Source organism: Aspergillus niger, assembly GCF_000002855.4.
Source record: "Aspergillus niger supercontig An03".
In the NCBI taxonomy this organism is placed as follows: domain Eukaryota; kingdom Fungi; phylum Ascomycota; class Eurotiomycetes; order Eurotiales; family Aspergillaceae; genus Aspergillus; species Aspergillus niger.
Window position 1 is genome coordinate 695238 of NT_166520.1, and position 18867 is coordinate 714104.

General features: G+C 46.1%; 7 protein-coding genes and 1 non-coding gene across 8 annotated transcripts; 7 read left to right on the forward strand and 1 right to left on the reverse strand.

The window, feature by feature from the left end:
• Positions 1-200: 200 nt before the first annotated feature.
• Positions 201-3708, forward strand: An03g03370 (uncharacterized protein; the record flags this gene model as incomplete). The annotated part of the gene is made up of 3 exons (XM_059747012.1): positions 201-1284; positions 1315-2551; positions 3342-3708. The coding sequence occupies 3 exons, from the start codon at positions 201-203 to the stop codon at positions 3706-3708; spliced, it is 2688 nt and encodes an 895-aa protein (XP_059605189.1).
• A 199-nt stretch (positions 3709-3907) lies between these two features.
• Positions 3908-4799, forward strand: An03g03380 (hypothetical protein; the record flags this gene model as incomplete). Its single annotated transcript, XM_059747013.1, has 2 exons — positions 3908-4251; positions 4487-4799. 2 exons carry the CDS (start codon positions 3908-3910, stop codon positions 4797-4799), a joined length of 657 nt encoding a protein of 218 aa, XP_059605190.1.
• Positions 4800-5987: 1188 nt separating this feature from the next.
• An03g03390 (uncharacterized protein) lies at positions 5988-7409 on the reverse strand (the record flags this gene model as incomplete). Its single annotated transcript, XM_001390185.1, has 3 exons — positions 5988-6345; positions 6402-6907; positions 6981-7409. 3 exons carry the CDS (start codon positions 7407-7409, stop codon positions 5988-5990), a joined length of 1293 nt encoding a protein of 430 aa, XP_001390222.1.
• Positions 7410-8858: 1449 nt separating this feature from the next.
• An03g03400 (uncharacterized protein) lies at positions 8859-9740 on the forward strand (the record flags this gene model as incomplete). The annotated part of the gene is made up of 2 exons (XM_059747014.1): positions 8859-9189; positions 9253-9740. 2 exons carry the CDS (start codon positions 8859-8861, stop codon positions 9738-9740), a joined length of 819 nt encoding a protein of 272 aa, XP_059605191.1.
• A 603-nt stretch (positions 9741-10343) lies between these two features.
• 5S rRNA lies at positions 10344-10462 on the forward strand. The gene has a single exon (XR_009468015.1). It is a non-coding gene; the product is annotated as a 5S ribosomal RNA (ribosomal RNA).
• A 501-nt stretch (positions 10463-10963) lies between these two features.
• An03g03420 (uncharacterized protein) lies at positions 10964-11803 on the forward strand (the record flags this gene model as incomplete). Its single annotated transcript, XM_001390187.1, has 1 exon — positions 10964-11803. One exon carries the CDS (start codon positions 10964-10966, stop codon positions 11801-11803), a length of 840 nt encoding a protein of 279 aa, XP_001390224.1.
• Positions 11804-15174: 3371 nt separating this feature from the next.
• Positions 15175-16159, forward strand: An03g03430 (uncharacterized protein; the record flags this gene model as incomplete). Its single annotated transcript, XM_059747016.1, has 4 exons — positions 15175-15513; positions 15630-15686; positions 15995-16034; positions 16089-16159. 4 exons carry the CDS (start codon positions 15175-15177, stop codon positions 16157-16159), a joined length of 507 nt encoding a protein of 168 aa, XP_059605192.1.
• A 2151-nt stretch (positions 16160-18310) lies between these two features.
• Positions 18311-18695, forward strand: An03g03440 (uncharacterized protein; the record flags this gene model as incomplete). Its single annotated transcript, XM_059747017.1, has 2 exons — positions 18311-18435; positions 18470-18695. 2 exons carry the CDS (start codon positions 18311-18313, stop codon positions 18693-18695), a joined length of 351 nt encoding a protein of 116 aa, XP_059605193.1.
• Between the last annotated feature and the right edge of the window lie 172 nt (positions 18696-18867).

Sequence of the window (18867 nt, forward strand, 5' to 3'; positions counted from 1 at the left end):
ATGATTGGTGGTGGAGACCTGGCTAATCGCGGTGGCCGAGTCAGCTTTGCAGGACACGTCGCTAATTACCCTTCCTTCTTCCAAGACACTGATCCGTGTTGGTGCACACTCCTTAAACTGTTTCCATCCGTAGCTGATTGCCAGACTCGATTTCCATAGTCAAGTACTCTTAAGTCTGGCGATTCATTGTTATTGACAGAATGGCCCACACTCTTGATGATTATACGATCGCATGGATCTGTGCTTTGCCTCTCGAGGCGGCAGCAGCCCGGGCCATGCTGGACAAGACCCACATTCTACCCGAAAGAGCGAGTGATCCGAACGCCTACGACTTTGGCGAGCTCAACGGCCATCATATTGTTATTGCCTACTTACCGAACGGTATCTACGGGACTGTCTCGGCGGCGACTGTCGTGTCGCGTATGCGTTTGACCTTTCCTCGGCTTCAATTTGGACTGATGGTGGGAATTGGGGGCGGGGTCCCGAGCAAAAACCACGATATTCGATTGGGTGATGTTGTTGTCAGTACACCAGGTGGAAGGCATGGTGGGGTGATACAATACGATTATGGCAAGGCAGTGCAGGGTGGACAATTTGAGCCTACGGGGATGCTGAATCAGCCACCGCAGGCTCTTCTAACACATATAAGCCAAATCCGAGCAAAACAGATGACAACTGGCGATGATGTTCTCTCCTTCGTAATAAGCGAAGCCCTGAAACGGAACCCTGGCATCAAAGAAAGATTCTCCCGTCCAGTACAAGATTTAGACCTATTTTTCTGCTCTTCCTACCACCATGACGACAAGGAATCTGATTGTGGAAAGTGTGATAGAAACCAACTAGTGGAACGGCAACCACCCGAAAGAAAAACGCCCTACATTCATTACGGCTTGATAGCGTCTGGAGACCAGGTGATGAAAGACTCAGAAACACGAGATCGTTTAGCCGACCAGCATCCGATTCTTTGCTTTGAGATGGAAGCTGCAGGCCTCATGAATGAGCTTCCAACCCTCGTGGTCCGGGGTATATGTGACTATTGTGACTCCCACAAGCAAAAGCAGTGGCAAGGATATGCAGCATTGACAGCTGCTGCCTATGCAAAGCTTCTCATTTCAGATATGCCTGTCTCCCACATATACTCTCGCTCACTGGAGACACGAAAGGAGCAGCATTGGGTGGTCCCTCTACTCAGAAATAAAAATTTTGTTGGCCGCCTAGATGAGATCAAGAAACTGGAAGACCAGATCATGATGCAAGATGGTTACAGAAGGGTCGCAATTACTGGTTAAGGCGGAATCGGAAAGACGCAAGTAGCTTTAGAGGTGGCTTACCGTATCCGCGAAAAAGACAAGGAGCGCTCTGTCTTCTGGATCCCGTGTACTAGCCGTGCGTTGATTGAGGCAACATTCTTGAAAATCGCGGTGACTGTCGGAATCAGTGATATAAAGCCAGCCGAGATAAAGGAACAACTTAAAGGATACTTTAGCTGTCAGCGTGCAGGAAGGTGGCTCTTGATCTTCGACAATGCGGACGATACAGATATGTGGTTAGCGGACAGTGGGGCAGACCCTGCTCTTGATGGTTTTCTCCCTCAAAGTGAACACGGCAATATCCTTTTCACATCACGGAACCGAAAACTTGCCTTGAAACTAGCACCATTCAGTATCGTTTCAATTCCGAATGAGGATACGAGCACTGCTTTCCAGATGATGCAGAAATTGCTGGTCCAGGAAGATTTGTCTCGAAATCTTCACACCGCAGGTATTTTACTAGAACGACTCGCCTTCCTTCCCCTGGCAATTACCCAGGCATCTGCATACATCATCGAAAATGGGATAACATTGCCTGAATACCTCGCACTTCTCCAAGAGCAGGAACAGAATGCAGTGGAGCTTCTTAGTGAGGACTTTAATGACCCAGGACGTTACAAGGATATCCAAAATCCAGTGCTAACTACTTGGTTGATCTCATTTATACAACTTCAGAACCACAATCAATTGGCAGCAGACTATTTGTCTTTCATGGCTTGCATCAATCCACGAAACATTCCGCGGTCTCTTCTCCCACTTCAAGCAACAAAGAAACAGACTGTTGATGCTTTAGGCCTTTTGAATGCATACTCATTTACCAACAGCCGGGATACAGATATAAGTCTGCACACTCTTGTCCATATTTCCACGCGAAACTGGCTTCGAAAGACTGGCCAGTTTAGTGTATGGGTAAGGAAGGTGTCAGACCAAATGCAGAAAGTATTTCCCAATAGTCACTATACTAATCAAGGACTATGGCGGGAGTATCTTCCTCATGCTTTGGCACTTGTGGAAGATTATGAGTTTGTCAAACAACAAGACGATTATTCTGGGTTCATTCAAAAAATTGCAGATTGTCTTGCTAGTGATGGAAGGTATTTCGAGGCAGAAATTCACTACAAGGCTCTTTTGGAAAACAACCGACAATTGCACGGGGTCGAGCATCCTATGACTCTCGCAAGCATGAATAGCCTGGCATTAACACACCGCAATCAGGGCCGATGGAATGAAGCTGAGAAGTTGTAAGTACAAGTAATGGAGATATGTAAGGCAGTGCTAGGAGTCAATCATCCTCTAACTCTGGGAAGCATAAATAATCTTACAGCAATATACCATAATCAGGGCTGATGGAATGAAGCTGAGAGGCTACATATATAAGTAATATATTTAAGTGAGATGATGCTAGGCGCTGAGCATCCTGATACTCTGATAAGCTTAACCAGCCTGGCATCAACATACTATGAACAGGATTGATGGAATGAAGCTGAGAGACTGCATATACAAGTACTAATAAGATTAAGTAAGATTATGCTAGAACTGTGAGAGCCGATCAAATATGTCTTATTTGGTGCATCTAGACTAGAATATCGAACATGAGAAGGGAAAGGAGGAAGTGTGGGGGAACACATATAAATAATAAAGATAAACAAACAAAGCAAAACAAACAAAGTAAACAGAACTACATCATATAATCTAATCACATGTCTCTGAACACCGTTCGCCATCACATCACCCCTCTTACTAAGACTGGCTGTCCTCAGCCAGCGGGACATCATCATCCTCATAATCCAATATAAACTCATCAGCCTCGGCCGCGGCGAGCCACTGCAGCAGTTATTTAGAGAGACCAGAACAGATAGGATTCTTTACATAGTAATTCCATAACTGAAAAGAAGTATTCCTAAAATTTCCAGCAAAATACTATAATTTCATTCAGGCTGTTCCGTCTTAGCTGTTTTTTAGCATCGTTAATTATATATTGAAGAAATACTAGCAGTCTTGCTGGATAGCTAGCCGTGTATACCTCTATAGTGACAAGACAGTGCTACGGTCCGACATTGTATGTGATCTGATAGCGTTCGTAGATGACTTTACCGCGTGGGTGACCGGACCAAGTACGCAGAGCAACCGGGAAGGTATTGAGGGAATCATTAAAGAGGCGCTTGACTGGGAAAGACGAAGTGGGACAACTTTTGAAGCAGAGAAAACAGCCATCATATACTTCACTCCTAAGGCTTACAAATTGGACCGGGAGTCCTTCACTATCAAGGGACAAACTGTTGAACCCAAAGACCATGTTAAGATTCTGGGCGTCCTGATGGATACAAGTCTTAAATATAAGGAATACATTGCAAGGGCAGCGTCCAAGGGCCTTGAGGCAGTGATGGAGCTTCGATGACTTTGAGGTCTGTCTCCATCAACAGCGCGGCAGCTATTCACATCGAGAAAAAACAACTCCCCACGCGCGAATCAAACTTTCGAAATCTACGCAACCACCACAGGGCCTGCGGGCCTCATCACTCGTATAGTTATATTTAACGCCTCCGGCGACCTTTTGATACCAATTTTGAGGGGTCTTGCCCCCTCGTGGTGTTGTAATGGCGCCTAGGTCGTCCCCGTGGCCGGTCTTGGCAGCCGATACGGAAAACTCTGCAGCTTCGAGCCACACTATCAATTTGACGCAGCGCGCAGTCAACCAGCAACACGATGCGAAAGCGATTATCGAACACGTCCGAGAGGGTCGAGGAAGCCTCCCCAAGCCGGTGATGCAGTTTGTGGAGGCGGCCTTGAAGACCGCAGAAATGCTCACCACGGTCAACCTGGATAGCGACCTGAGGCGTGAGCTGAAGGAGTTGAGCGACCGCTCCCAGAGGGAGTTCGCCCAGCTACGACACGACGTCACAACGGTCAGGATCCAAACCGACCCCAAGAACACGCTCAGGTCCGTCTCCAGCGGAGGGTGTGAAAGGAGATCACATGATCTCGGACCTAGCCACCTAGTCACCTAGTCACCTCCTCGCGTAGTTAGCTAGCTAGCACACACACACACACAATATCATCCATATTGCTGTCACAGGTGGGACTATTTGGCCAGTGTTGGGGATTCAGCCCCTGAACCACCTCGAGCATGCCACGCAAATCATAGCCGAGGCCACAGCACTGCTGGAGCTCGACAGCACCAAACGCGCCAAACTACCAGGCACATCTGTGGAAGCATTTCTGAACAGCGTGATTAATCTAGCTAAGAAAGCCCGAGAGCAACCATCCGGACAGGAGATCCTGGGAAAGCTAAACAGTTTGCAGCCGATCGTAGAAGACATTATCCTCATCAAGAACGCAGTCAACAATGCACTCGCATCACCGGCTCCTGTCGCACCCAACGCAGCCACTCGAATTGCCTCCTGGGCTGACGTAGTCCGGTCGGGCGCGCCTTCATACCCGTCGACACCGAACAGCAGAGCCTCCACAAACCGCAAGTGTCAGGGATAGAGAAACCGTAGTGAAGCTGGATGCAAACGCGGCGGCCGTACTCCGCCAGGTATCATCGGAAGACCTCTGCAAACGGGTGAATGATGCATTAGGATCACGGATAAATCTGCTTGGGAAGGCCACTCAGGCCATAGCCGCAAAACAACTGAAGAGTGGGGACGTAGTGCTGCACACAGCAACGACGGCAGAGGCAGACACTTTGAAGGACACCGAAGAAGAATGGGTCAAAGTTCTCGGAACATCCGCGAGGGTGGTCAGACCCACATACGGGGTGATTGTACACGGAGTGCGCACTAGCAAAGAATCTATCGACGCTGACAACTAACAAAGAGCCATTGAGAAAATTGAATCTGAGAATGCGGTGCTCCATGAGGGAGCGAAGATAACGTACGTAGGCTGGCTAACCAGGGAAGGAAGAAAGAAACAAGCCTCATCCCTTGTCGTGGAGTTTACGACGAAATATCACGCGAACCGGGTCACCCGGGAGGGACTGGTGTTGAATGCGATTCACCACGACTGCGTCCTATACGACAAGTCGTGCCGACTCAAGCAGTGCTATAGATACCATGAATCCGGCCACATCGGACCTCGGTGCGATGCCGAAGAGCGGTGCGGATACTGCGCAGGAAAGCACAACACCAAAGAATGCATGGTGAAAGAAACCGACCCAAAGCCGGCACCGTCGTGTGTGCTGTGCAAAGGACTGCACACGGAGAAGGAAGGAAATGGCCAGGATAGAACAGGCCCGACAGAATCGACCTGTCTTCTACTACGAAAAGGACGATTCTGGAAAGTCAGCGATTGGAGCCCGCGCGCAAATCGGGACGCGCGCCCCGATACGTCCGTCGAGTCCGGTGAGAACACAAAGGACACCGGTACACCAGATAACTCGCAGGGGACTGCAGCCTCCAGCCAACCGCACCCATATGGCCTGCGGAAAGACATACAGCCATCCACCCGAGCGGTTGGAGAGGAGTGGCAAACTGCACACAAAAGACGACGAACTCTTACACGCCGAGGTGAATGTCTTTTCAACGATAGATACAAAAAGATATATATATGTAGTAGTATAAAGTAGAAACAGGCACAAATCAAATTCCACCACACCACTAATTGCAGAGCAGTCTATCCAGACGCTGAGCCGGTCGTGCCCCTAAAACGACGTTGTTGCTCGGCACAAGTAAAGTATTAGTTTCCGGGAAACTTCTTGTGATAGTTGACGATCTCATTTTCGGCCTTTTCCAAACATTTCTTCCACTCCGAAGCCGAGCAAGAAGGAAGATCACGGAACTCGAAAAGGGCGAGTTGTTCCTTAGGATGATCTAGACGATACTCGGTCAAGTCTCCATACCCTCCAACTTGACCATCGATCATTTCTTTATCGGCATCTTTGAGCAGATCTTTGCCGTCCTTCAAGCCTTGGATCCAGGCCTTGACATTGACAGGGCAGGACTGTGAGCCGTAGCAGATATCTATCACCAATTTTTCAAACTTCCCGTTGATTGTCGTCTGTCCCGGGTGCCCAGAGCAATACCGCTCATCAACCCTAAAGATATTGTGAGTGAAGGTTTCACACAGGTAGCGCAGTTGAACCAGACTTACGCGGCGTATTCATGTGCATCGTCAATGGGGTTCTCATAGCAAGCAAGCTTGTTCACAATCGTCCACAGATCCTTCTTTTCAAGCTTGCCCTCAATGAGCTTGTACATTTTCGCAAAACTTGTGCGCGGCATGATCGATGTCAATTCTTTAGCACTTTCACTGTTCCGGACCTGGCTGCCAGCCTTTGCATAGGAGAGAAGAAGCGAAAGGAATCCGCGAACATCTTCGCCAACGGCTTTGGTAAGGCCACCAGGATTCTCCTCGAAGAAGAAATCATTAACCCAGACCTTTCTCCGGATCTTGGTATTCGAGTATGTCATGAGAGGCGAGCCTTTGCCGAGTTTGGCTTGCTTCATCAGGTCGTTGATTGCCCCAAGTGGCATCGGGGCGGTGATCTGACGAGACCAGGCTGAGCTCACAGGATACGCGCCCACCTGGAGACTCCAAGGATTCTTCTTATTGCCGGCGATTTCGACCTCCTGGCCGCTCTTTGGGTTCCACTTTTTCTGTACCAGGGGTAGTCAGTTAGTCAGACTCCCCATGCCTTTTCCACTCAGGGTTGCTGTGTAGCTATCATACCAGATCTTCATAGACTTCCTCTGCAGCAAGTGCAGCTCTCCCCGTTCCCAACTTTATTTTTTTCCCGTCCAGGATATACTCTGCAGGTAGGTGTCCCAGCGTATTTCCCGTGGCATCCGCTGTCAATTCCCAGTCTTTACCAGACAGCTTGGCACCATTTCCATCCTTGGCTGATTTCAATGTAACAGTCTTGCCTTTGGCGTCGATACCAGCTTGCCTCATTTCCTCTTCCTCTTTGCTCGACAGTTTGTGAATGTCTTTGGTGAAATAGATGCTCCCAGACTCGAACTCGACGCCGATACCCGGGGAGGATATGCCCGAGCGCTCAACGAGCTGGCCGTCAATCGGTGTGGCAGTACCGAATTGAAAAGAAGAGAGCGACAAGAAGAGTAAAGCCGCATGGCTCCAAGAGAGAGTGGGAGGATACATTGTATAACGAGTGAATTGAAGGCAAAAGAAATGACTTTGACAGATACTCTCTGGTGGTGATTTCTCGCGCCACTGGCCAGTCTTTCCATCTTCCTTAGTATACCCTTTTTTTCAAGCAAGGTACGCCTTACCGAAAATATAACGCCTCTAGAAGTAATATCACAACAGCTATCATGGCCCCCAAGCCATGACAGCCCCGATGCTATGGCGGTCCCAAGGTTACAACAGCCCCAAGGATTCAAGGGTCCGGAAGCCAGAACCGTTCCCACCTCAGGACTTTGCCTTAGACAGTACATAGTATCTTCGACATTGCACATCTCATCCTCAAGTAAGAGGTGGAGAATCTGCATTCTCCCGGGTTTACTAACATTTTGATCGTAACGTGCAAGTAGTCATACCAGGGCAGAGTGTGTAATAAACATAAGAGATAGTAGGGTCAGTAGAAAGAAAAAAAAAAAAAAAAAAAAAAAAAAAAAAAAAAAAAGAAAAGAAAAAGATAAAGCACCTAATAAGCCACAAATGCCTAGAAGGCTGTAGACGAGAAGAAAGGCCCCATTGAATTTCACGCAGACTCTGACGCGACGGCAGAAACCGGGACATTTGCACTACAGACCACATAAACCCCTTGTACTCCATATGCTTTCAATTCATGGTGAAGGGTCTATCAAACTTCACACAGGTCCACATAGTTATAGATTCAAGTCATGACAGCAAAGCCACCCGCTGATGATTCCATAAGCACTAAATCAAAGACGGAAAGAGGCCTTGGTGGGGCATACAGCTGCGACGGGGTCAGATATTAGTGTGACAGTGTCAGACCGAAGTTGGAAAACAGCTCAGAGAGATTTGGAGAAATCCTGACTTAAGTATGAGCTCAAGCACATGATCTGATACTCTAAGAATTTATACGCGTGATAATTTCTGATACTAAATCAGTCTGCACGTGATCTAAAATACTATGAAAAATAGAAAAAGAGATTTCTTAAAATCCCTAATGCCCTGAATACCCTAAAAATCCTGCTACCATAGTATAAATAAAGGTATATCTAATTCTGGTTTAGAAAAGCTGGTACGGGTTCAGAAAAACCGAGTCTGATCAGGAATTTTTTTTTTTTTTTTTTTTTGAGCTTATACTCCGTCAGGATTTCTCTGATACTGTTGCACTAATTTCTGACCCCGTCGCAACTGAGACCCCGCCCTGGCAGGAGTCCTATTAGTTAGCCCCCACATCTGCCCTGAAACTAGTGCGACAAAGGCCTTGGCTCAAGTCTGAATATGGGAAAGCGTTGTGAAAGACCAAATTGTTGCAGCCTGAAGCAGTTGTCGCAGGTTTACATCAGTCCGATCACATGATCTCAGACTGTCTAAGAAGCAAACAGACGCAAGATAAGTGCATGATTCATTCCTCGGCGAGTCACCATATTTGAGAAATCACTCACCACGCTCATCATGCATACATTCTCAGGACCAAACCCCATTCCTACCGAGGTCATCATCAACATATTCGGGGAACTTGGTCTCCCGGATGCGCTCCACTTGGCCGCGACTTGCCGTCGGCTGCGCCAGGTCTTGAGTGAACATACGCCTACCATTTACAAACGCCTACGCAGAAAGATCCCATGTGAGCGCTATGCAAGAGTCCTACTAGCAGATCAAGGAGGCCTGGCACTTTATTCTTCTTCAGTGACTATTCGGGATCTTTTACGATTGAGACGCAACTCTCGTATGGTGGAGAAAGCAATCGAGGTGTTTGATCGTGATATTACCCCAAACATTCGGAGTCAGTAGACAGATCAGTAAGCAGTCACATAAATAGATATTTGCTAAATTATATATTATACAGTCCCTCTCACGAGCATCGATGACGAATTCTACGGAGGAAAACCACGTCCGTTGCATTTACTTCCGTCAGAACGTCATCGGTTCACTCGAAGCTACTACCAATTTTGGAGTCTTTCACTTCTCGATCGACCATCTCGACAACAGCGATATCAGAGGATGTTGCTCAAGCACCTATACATGGTATATGAAATGGTTGATCTGAACCAGCCAATTGGCGACGAATTGGTATCTTTCTTTGCTGATGAGAAACGATGCGAACTCTCTCAAGAACTGACCGACTATCTCCATTATCTCTACCATGACATTCATGGAGTTGACTACATCGATTTCTCGGGGCACAGCATTTCTATGCGTACGCGAGGTCATGCAGCTATATGGGATCATTGCCAGCCTGATTTCAAGAAAATCGTTTGCTACCAGTGGCGAGATCCAGAGAAGAAACCTGTCAAGGAGGAAGAGGTGTGGGAGCATACAACTGATGAGGAATGAATTCATGTTTCGATTGTTCGGATGGTTGCCAATCTAGGAGCTGTTAGAGGTACCTAGGACTTTCAACAATTTAGCCGCACTTCCTAGCCTAGCTCGTATGTTCCTCAAAGGCTATTACATAGTTAGTCGGGAATTAGCTCATATCTTCCACATCTTTGTGCACTTGACCAGCTGCACATAGCTTCCTTTGTTTCTCTCTATTTCTCATTCCTTGCGTTCAGGAGGATGTGGTGATAAGATTCAGTCAACCAACCTGCCTCGTTATATTGAAGTCTCCGGTGGGACATTTTGTACGTGCTATATCAGAAAACCGCCGAAACAATGCCGCATCAGAATGATCGAAGTAGTAAGTGCTGTATTTTCGCTTTATCATAATGGCTTAGTTTGAAATTGTACGGTGATTAACAAAGACATCTACAATGATGTTAGTATAACTGGGATGGTGGAGGCGAGAGGCGGGTCCTTAAAGGTGACAGTGCAAAAGGTCAACATTTCTCCAAGATGGAAAGAGGTGAAAAGAGCACTCTACTACATACACTCCGTCCCTTTGAATGCTTTGGCTAGTATACATGCTATATGAGCCCATGGTTACAAAGATTGAGTACATACGACCACAGGGTGTGGAAAATAGGGCTTCCCGTCCGCTCAGCCGTACTCAAGCCACACGCCGGGAGGTTAGTAGTTGGGTGGGTGACCACCAGCGAATCCCTTCTGTTGTATGTATTTTTTTCTTTTTTGTTTGGGAGCATAAGACTTTCAATATAATCGTCTTAGTTTTTCTTGGTTCATCCTTCCAGATCTCGGCGTATTGATAGCAGACCCAACTGAGCCGAATGCTAACAGTGGGCTCTTCGGTATTATTTCCAGCCACCAAGATGTTGCGGGTCTACTTGTATATAGCAGCCGGAGCTCATTGATTGTACTACTGCCGAGATGCAAGTTGGAATCTTACCTATCTATCGATTATAACTATTATAAAGCCGAGCATTTCTTTGATTTGTTAACAACGCAAATTACGATCGGTCAAGAAACGGACTGTTGAGTTGCCGAGGCCAATGATCAGTAATCCTTCGCCACCTCTGTTGCTTACCAATGTTTGGGTCACAGTTCTATTGAACTATACCCAGCATTGATATAAAGAATTAAGGATACATCAATGGATTATATGTGCCATATTTTATTTCATCCATCTATTCAAGTTGACTTCATCGATCGTTGACAATATGAGTCTCAACTACAAAGTCTTCAGCAGCACACGTCCCGGCGTGAACCGGTCCACACCAGCCGGTCGCGATCATCTCAAGTGGGTGCCGACCACTTCGACCTTAATATTTGGTCAAAGGGACGCAGTGCTGGTCGATACCCAGTTAACCAAGGCTGCTGCGAAGGACTTGGTGGACTGGGTGGTAGGTACGGGAAAAAACCTCACGACTATTTATATCTCCCATGCCCACGGCGATCATTTCTATGGCACCGGTGCCCTCCTCGAGAAATTTCCAGAGGCAAAAGTCTTGGCTACGCGCGAGACTGTTTCTCGGATGGTCGAAGCCATAAACCCAGAAGGCATGGACGGCTTTTGGAGAAAGCTCTTTCCTGGGGAGATCCCAGAAAAGCTCGTGATGGCTACACCTCTTGAGAAAGACCACATCATGTTGGAAAACGAGCGATTGGAAGCAGTTAGACTGGGCCATACAGACACCGATGATACAACGGCTCTCTGGGTGCCTACAATTGGCTTGGTAGTCGCGGGAGACGCGGTCTACAACAACACGCACCCGTTCCTTGGAGAATCAAAGTCCCAGGAGGCCAGATCGCGATGGGTGGCAGCGCTCGACAAGATCTTGACCCTTGGACCAAAAATTGTGGTTGGTGGTCATAGTGATCCAACCAAGGGATATTCTCCCGATGCCGTCCAAGCGACCAAGGATTACCTGAATGACTTCACGCGACTGGATGGACAAACGTCCTCTCCCGAGGAATTGTATTCCCGAATGTTGGAACTGCATCCTACTCGATTGAATGTCGGCTCGCTATGGGGAGGTGCAATGGTTGTGAAGAAATAGCTCTATATATGGCCTCAATGTTGACTGAGTAACTAATGGTTGGTTCACTCCGCCATGATTTACTATGAGCTCAATATAACCGGAACGTATTCCTATATATTCCTGATGAAATATCTACGAATATTGCTATTTGCTGTTACCAACAAGTCATAATGCACGTCTATGTACTGTGTAGCATAGATCGACTTTCGCAGCCTTGATGTAATGATATGGAATTGAAAATTGGGCATCCCGAGCTGTCAATAGTAATTTTATCTCTCGAATCATTATCATTTGTGTCGGGCCTGGTATCTTGTCAAGTATGTCGCAACTTCCAAATGCCATACGATGAGTCATAGACGACGGTAAATTATGGACGATGTGGACTCTCCAAATGCGAGAAAGCACTATTTGCAACAAAAAGGATGTCAAAGTTGGGTCACATTTTCTCTATCCAGGAAGATCATTGAGAGTTCAATCTGGAGCTTGTTGCAGCTGTCGTGGCCTAAGAGCCAAATCACTTTTCCAGGAACTCAACCTGTCCCTTGCTGTTCTGCTCGAACCCGTCCCCGGTGTCAATATCAAGCAAGAAGTATAGGCAATAAGGAATTATCCAATGCATTTTGACTGAAATCCATAAGTACAATCAACCCTTACATAATATTGTCACCGGCGGAATGTTGTTCAATGGTATATATCTAAGCGTTTATTTGGATTGACTTCTAGTTTTTTATCTCTATATATCTCTACGTACGTGCTGTCTACTATATTGATTAGGAAGACATCAAGTTTACTTTATTATTTGAAAACTTAATATTTTCTGACTAGTGTTAGAGTCGGAAACATCAAACAATACAGGTTATCATATATTTCTATTATTATATGTTGGGACACATATCTCTCCGTCGCCTGGTTGACTAGACGCGATACATCGTTTCTGGTCTAGTGTTTAGTGCACTAAGATTATATTTATATGTCAAGCACTAAAGGTGTTTTTTAAACCAGAAATTAACAGGTTAGTATAGCTATTTCACATTTTATTTGTATTAATACTATCAGTTAAACATATCTCAAACTACCGGATATAATGCTAATGTAAAGATATCTTGATTCATTAGTATATTCTATCGTATTTGTAGGCTATAGTATATTTTCATGTTCATACGGCAGAGTCACCTTCCATTCAATCAGATAGATAAGGCAGCCTGGAGATTGTCAGCTGTTCATCCTCCAGGTGACTAGTTCATCATCTTGGAAATCTAGTTGATCAGATAGATATTCGTATAAGGGAAAAAACACCCCTCACGTACATGGTCCGACAAGATGCTAAACACGGATGGCGTGCGTTTACGACCGTAATAACCAGGGATGGGGGCATGCGATGGCGTTCTTCCCATGGGCCGAGGTATTGAAGCTGCCTCGACCACCAAGCTGAATTGGATCAATGAGGGGCGAGGTAATGGTGGGTCAAATGGTAGGTCAGCTAGTTATCCCGAATATATTTGGTGAACCTCGAGGAGCCTACTGGTCCACTGAAAATGAGGTTGCAGAGTTAACTATCCCAGAACTAAGAGACCGGTTAAGCGCTTGTTAGGTTGAGCATTCAGCAATGGCGTCATTCAGGTGAAGCCAAAGAATCTGAAAAAGAATTTTCTCGTAATGTGTGGACAGTATCCTCGTACTGTAATCAGTTATCTCGCTGGTCGATGATCCCGGGCGCTGCACATATACATAGATAGCAGATGTATTATTTATAAGATAAATAGGTGCAGCTGTTATAGGAAACGATTTACTTCCATTCTGAATAGTTCGTTGACTTTAACCGGTCTCGGGTAATCAGTCAACTTCTTGAGCACGGGGATATTTCCTCTGTCAGTCCAGGATGTCGGGCACTTCATTCAGTTTTAGGAAAAAATCCCACCATCTTTGTCGGACAACCCTCTATGTATGGTGAACAGAGACATCGATGACTGACTACATAGTAAATTATCCTCAGCTCATACGCAGCTGAACAAATGAGTTCAGACAAAACTACATTACAGAGGTAAGCCCTGTGCGGTAACCATAACAAGACCTCGTATATAATTAATTCAGCAGCTCCATAGCACTGATTGCTACGAGAGCGTTCTCCGCGATATTCGGTTACTCCTTTGTCTTTTGCCCGTGGCTCTCTGATATTATCTCGGTTGGTGATTCAGCTGAGCTCATCACTTAAATACTTGGACTGTCGGTAACCTCCGCATGGTGCTAGCTATAGTAAGTCCCATCTTCGACGAATTAGCTCTTCCAAGGGCAAATGAGTTTACACTTAAAATGGACTGCAGCCTTCAGCTCGATGTGCGCTTCATTGCAATTGTGGGTATAGACATATTAGTGACCTGCGCATTGAAATCCACCAATCCGATCTATTTTCCGTCACCGTCTTGGGACTGACTGCTTTGTATGAGAAACTAACCGCGGGTTACGTCCGTCAGCTTCACGCACGATCCTTAGGAATATTTTCCATCATATAGGCTACTTCAGTGCCGATGCCTTTCTCCTTCCGATGCAGTACGGTGGCTAGTAGTAGTCATGGCAGGGAAAGAATTAATCCATGTGCAACTGGAACAATGCTTTGTGTAATAGTCTGGCTAGTCATTATATTAATCAGTCAGTCATTATCTTCCCTGTTCAGGGCACAGACATCCTCAAATTCATGGGTTACATGCTCTGATTTGTTGACCATCAGATCTATCTGGCTTAGAAAGTCTCCGGCAGAGCAATCCAATCAGATGACATTCGGGATTTGGTTGAAACAGAGAGCAATATCGGCAGTCCTTAGTATGTATATTTATGTAGCAAGACCACCGCTAGCATGCAATGTAACCTAGTCCCACTCAATCATAGCCAATAGGATTATATGGCTCTGAAGGAATGTTCCCAGCCCCATTGATTCATCAACTGGTAGTGAGATGCATCAGCAATCGCCGATCAAAGCTGGGAAGCTGAAAGCAACCAATATCACACTCCCTTCTATTCCCTGTCATGCATTCAAGCATCTTCCGAAACCCCGCCTCTACTTGAAGTCGACCTCGACGGCTCAGCCGTACGCGGGTTTCCACCCTTCAGCCGAATCACGCAACATCTCTTGGCGCGTAGGGCGATAAGTCCAGGGAGCAGAGACAATACTCTGTTGTATTGCGATCATGAGAGAAGCAAATCCAGACCGTATACATACAGACTATGTATGTACATCTGAGCCTTCTGTGACTAGTAAACCGCCCGTGCTGCAATATACCATGGCACCGAAGTATGCAAGTGCTGGCGTTTCTAAGGATAGAAGGTGTGCTCGTTCTTCCTTCCACCCTCACAATCTCATCTCCCCATTGAGTATACCCCCCGCAATCAAAACAATGAATTATCTTTTCTTCCTCTTTCTCGGGCTCTTCCAACTGGCATGTGCTGCCCGATCGGGCACATATGATGCTGGCTGGCCGGTGGGCGATGCTACGTGGAAGCAAACTGATTCGGACTTCGAGAAGGAAACAGGTATCAGCCAATACAAACTCTTTGATGTTGATGGCTTGATCTACAAGTACCAACTCGATATTGTTGTGAGCGAAGTGCAAGGAACTTTTGGGAGTACATATTACTTCATCGATGCCACCGACCGATACTCTCTTACTGTTTTCCTTCCTGGCGTGCATACAGTCAGCTACAACTCCGACGATCCTTATATTCTGTCGGTGAAGGTCGTGGAAGGCTAGTGATAGTGAGTACAGCATAAGTTTGACTGATAACGTCAGGCTGACAAGCACGATAAGATTCCATTATCAACGCTGCCCGCCACAGACCGTGAAAATTTTAGTCCAACTGGGCTGCTGATAACAACGAATCTTACTTCAACAGTCTGACGCCTAGCTTGGTACGTGCATTCAACATGCAGTAGGGGGGTGGCCGCGCTATTTGAGACATAAGTGATGTTGTACCCACCGGGCGTTCGAATTTGAGATCCGCTCTTTCTTTTCGATAGCTATCTGCTACTATCACTATTGTTCTTATATCTCGAAGGCTGTTCGTGCCTCAAAGATTGCATGTAGCCCCCATAGCAAGTGTCAACTCATAGTTGAATTACATCACAATCTTTCCATTCGATCGGCCCCCTTTCTCTAATTCCACTCTGAAGCCTGTCTCTGCCTCTGTTTGTTGGCAGAAGAGTATTACAGTCTTTAGGTATTGGCGGCCTTCCGGATACTGTTGTTGTCTGTACTCCGTAAGTACTAAGCCATGTGATCTATTTTTTCCTCATAGAAAATTATTGCTGCAGTCCCTTCTCTAATCTTATTATCTTCATTTAGTACTGCTGCTTTCTTGACGCTATTGACTTTGCGTGGATAAGTATCATTCGAGAGCATCTAGATTCCTGCGCTAACCATTACTTCTGCAATGTTCCTAACCAGCTGGTGTTCGGCTTCATTTCGGCAAGCAATTCGGATCTGGTTGGTGTTCTTTGGGCCCACCGTAACTGCGCGATATCGCCAGTTGGGAGGTTTTCCTTTGTCCGCACTCTTTCCTCAATCGTCCAATAAGTATCATGCCAGGTACAAGACACACTGTATAATTCTCCTCAATACCACTAGAATGGTAGGTATTGCCTTTGTGAAGACTGGCACTTGCTGTGCCTCCAGATAATAGCTAAAGACCGGACTTTTCACCATTGGTATGTTTGATTTCGATTTCATACAGGACATACCTATGTTGTTATTACTCAGCATTGGTCTAGTGGACAGGGTAGCAATGGGACTTGTAACGGAAAGTAATCCGCAGCTATCCTCGATAGAAGAGTGGGAAGATCGGATAAAATCATGGGAAGGGTATAATAAGAGGTCAACGGTTGGGTACAGAAACCAAAGAAGGAAAACGAGTGCGACAGGTACAAAGTGCAGTTATATTAACATTTCCGCTTTTACCCAATAAGATAAGCGGCCCATGTGTAATGGTGATGATTGTATGAATATCGAAGAATAATATAACCGTGCGGGATTTGATCTCAGTTTATTGTGTTTAACCGTACACACTATAAAAACTAGTGCATGGGAAGGTGGGGGTAGCTTAGCCCAAGATCTCCCCAACGAGTATGGCTGAAGCGTACTACTTTGTAGATTCCGAGCGGTCTTGCTAGACTTGGTACCGGTGTTCTTACCGAGTATAGTAAAAACACTCCATCCTATTACCAACCATCTGAGTATCTAGTGGCTAGGGCTTCATTTGTCCCATCTTTCAGCCTCCGAGACTGAAGTTTCTCCGGGAAGAAGGAAAAATATTAATCGTTCCGTTCCACTTGAGAAATGCAATATTGATGAAAAGGTTTCTGAAAGTATTTGCTAGATACCCTGTGAACGGGATAATGATAACACTGTGAATGGATTTACATCAAAATAGCTGCAAGTTATATAACCAACTACATCGATCAGCGAACACAGTCCCCTAAGTTCGGCCGTAGAATGAGACTGATTTTGATGGCATAGATACTGGCAACTCAGTTCTTGATGAATGCCGATATCTCGAATCAGATCGCCAATTATCCGTCAATTACAATCTAGCGGATTGGGTTGATGGAAGATGATCTAGTACATGTGTGGGCTGCAGTAAGGCTGTCTCGGCACGGGGGTATTTTCGTATATTGTCAGTGTGAGGGGCGAGGAGTGGGTAGAAAATCAAGATCACCGACTCTGAAGATCAGTGATCCCCGCCGGTGAATGTGGCTCATGCAGTCTGTAGATATTCCCTAGATGCTCCCCTGAGTGGTCGCTCGATGATTTTGGTTGCCAGTTAGTCGTCCAGGGTCGTGCACTAGTTATTAGCCGAGCCTTGGCTTTCCACATCACCATGTCCCCCTAATCTATTTGGCCGTTGGTCACACGGGAGTAGACTTTGCATAGTTCTAATGTAAGCTCAGTGGTGGGCCTTCAGACCTATTTCCAATCCATGGTGATGCTCTTGCTAAGTGCCGGTATCGCCCTTGACCATAGCAGAAGTGGTCCGTCGCTACCATCATTCTCAGGCTTTGACTGTTGATGAACTATACAAAACAGGCTTTTTGAACAAGACTCTGAAAGAGCTCTCCTCGTCAATGGGAAAGACCTTCCTCTAGTAGACACTAATCTGGCAATAGCTTTTTGACCATTTAGACGAACTTCTGGACAGGTAAAACCGCAATCGGCATTTGAACAGTGAACAGTGAACGGCATGACTGTGGCGAAGCATGCCCCTCCTAAGTTATGCAAGACTGTGATCCGAGCTGCATCAGAATTTGCCACAATATTTTGGTCCTGCACGATGTAGTATCGGATTGAGAAAGATGACATCCAATTCAGCACTCACATGCCCAAGGTACACAAAACCCCTTCTCCAGATCTAAGCTATATATAGCCCCCAGCTCCCCCGAACTGCTCCTAACTCAACATGCCATCTCAATAAGTCCTCTACTCATTTCCTCTTCAAGGTTATCTTCCCAAGAAAGCCGACTCTCAAATTTTTCCAACAAAAATGAAGCTCCTCCACACCCTCGTCGCCAGCGTCCTAGGCCTGGCAGTCTCGGTACAGGCTACAGACTGCACTGAAGGCATGATGTACTGTCAGTCTGTTTTGGAAGACATTGGTATGGCTACCCGGTTTATTATAATACTATTTTTATATGGCTGCTAGGTTATTGCTCAATTTACTATATTATGCCAAATATTCCACTCTTATACCGCAGGCCATCTCCGCCTCCGACATGAGTGACCTCGGCTCTGCAACCGGAGCATTAGAAATACCATACGGGTACCTATTTCAATGTGGAAGTGGTGGATCAATCACCGTTGCGAACTTTTGCGGTCTTGGATGTGTAAATGCAGGTGCTGGACACAATGACTACTGCCTGCTTCCTTAATGAGTATGCCTGGCATGGGGTCATGGGCGCGAAATCTTTTGTGTTATGGTAGTGGTGGTCGCAGCATGAGATCCGTGGGTAGTACTATGATATGATATAAGGCTGTCAAGATTCAATCTATTATCCTGTTACGCCTTTGTGCTGTTTGAGATAGTGTATGTATACAAGTATC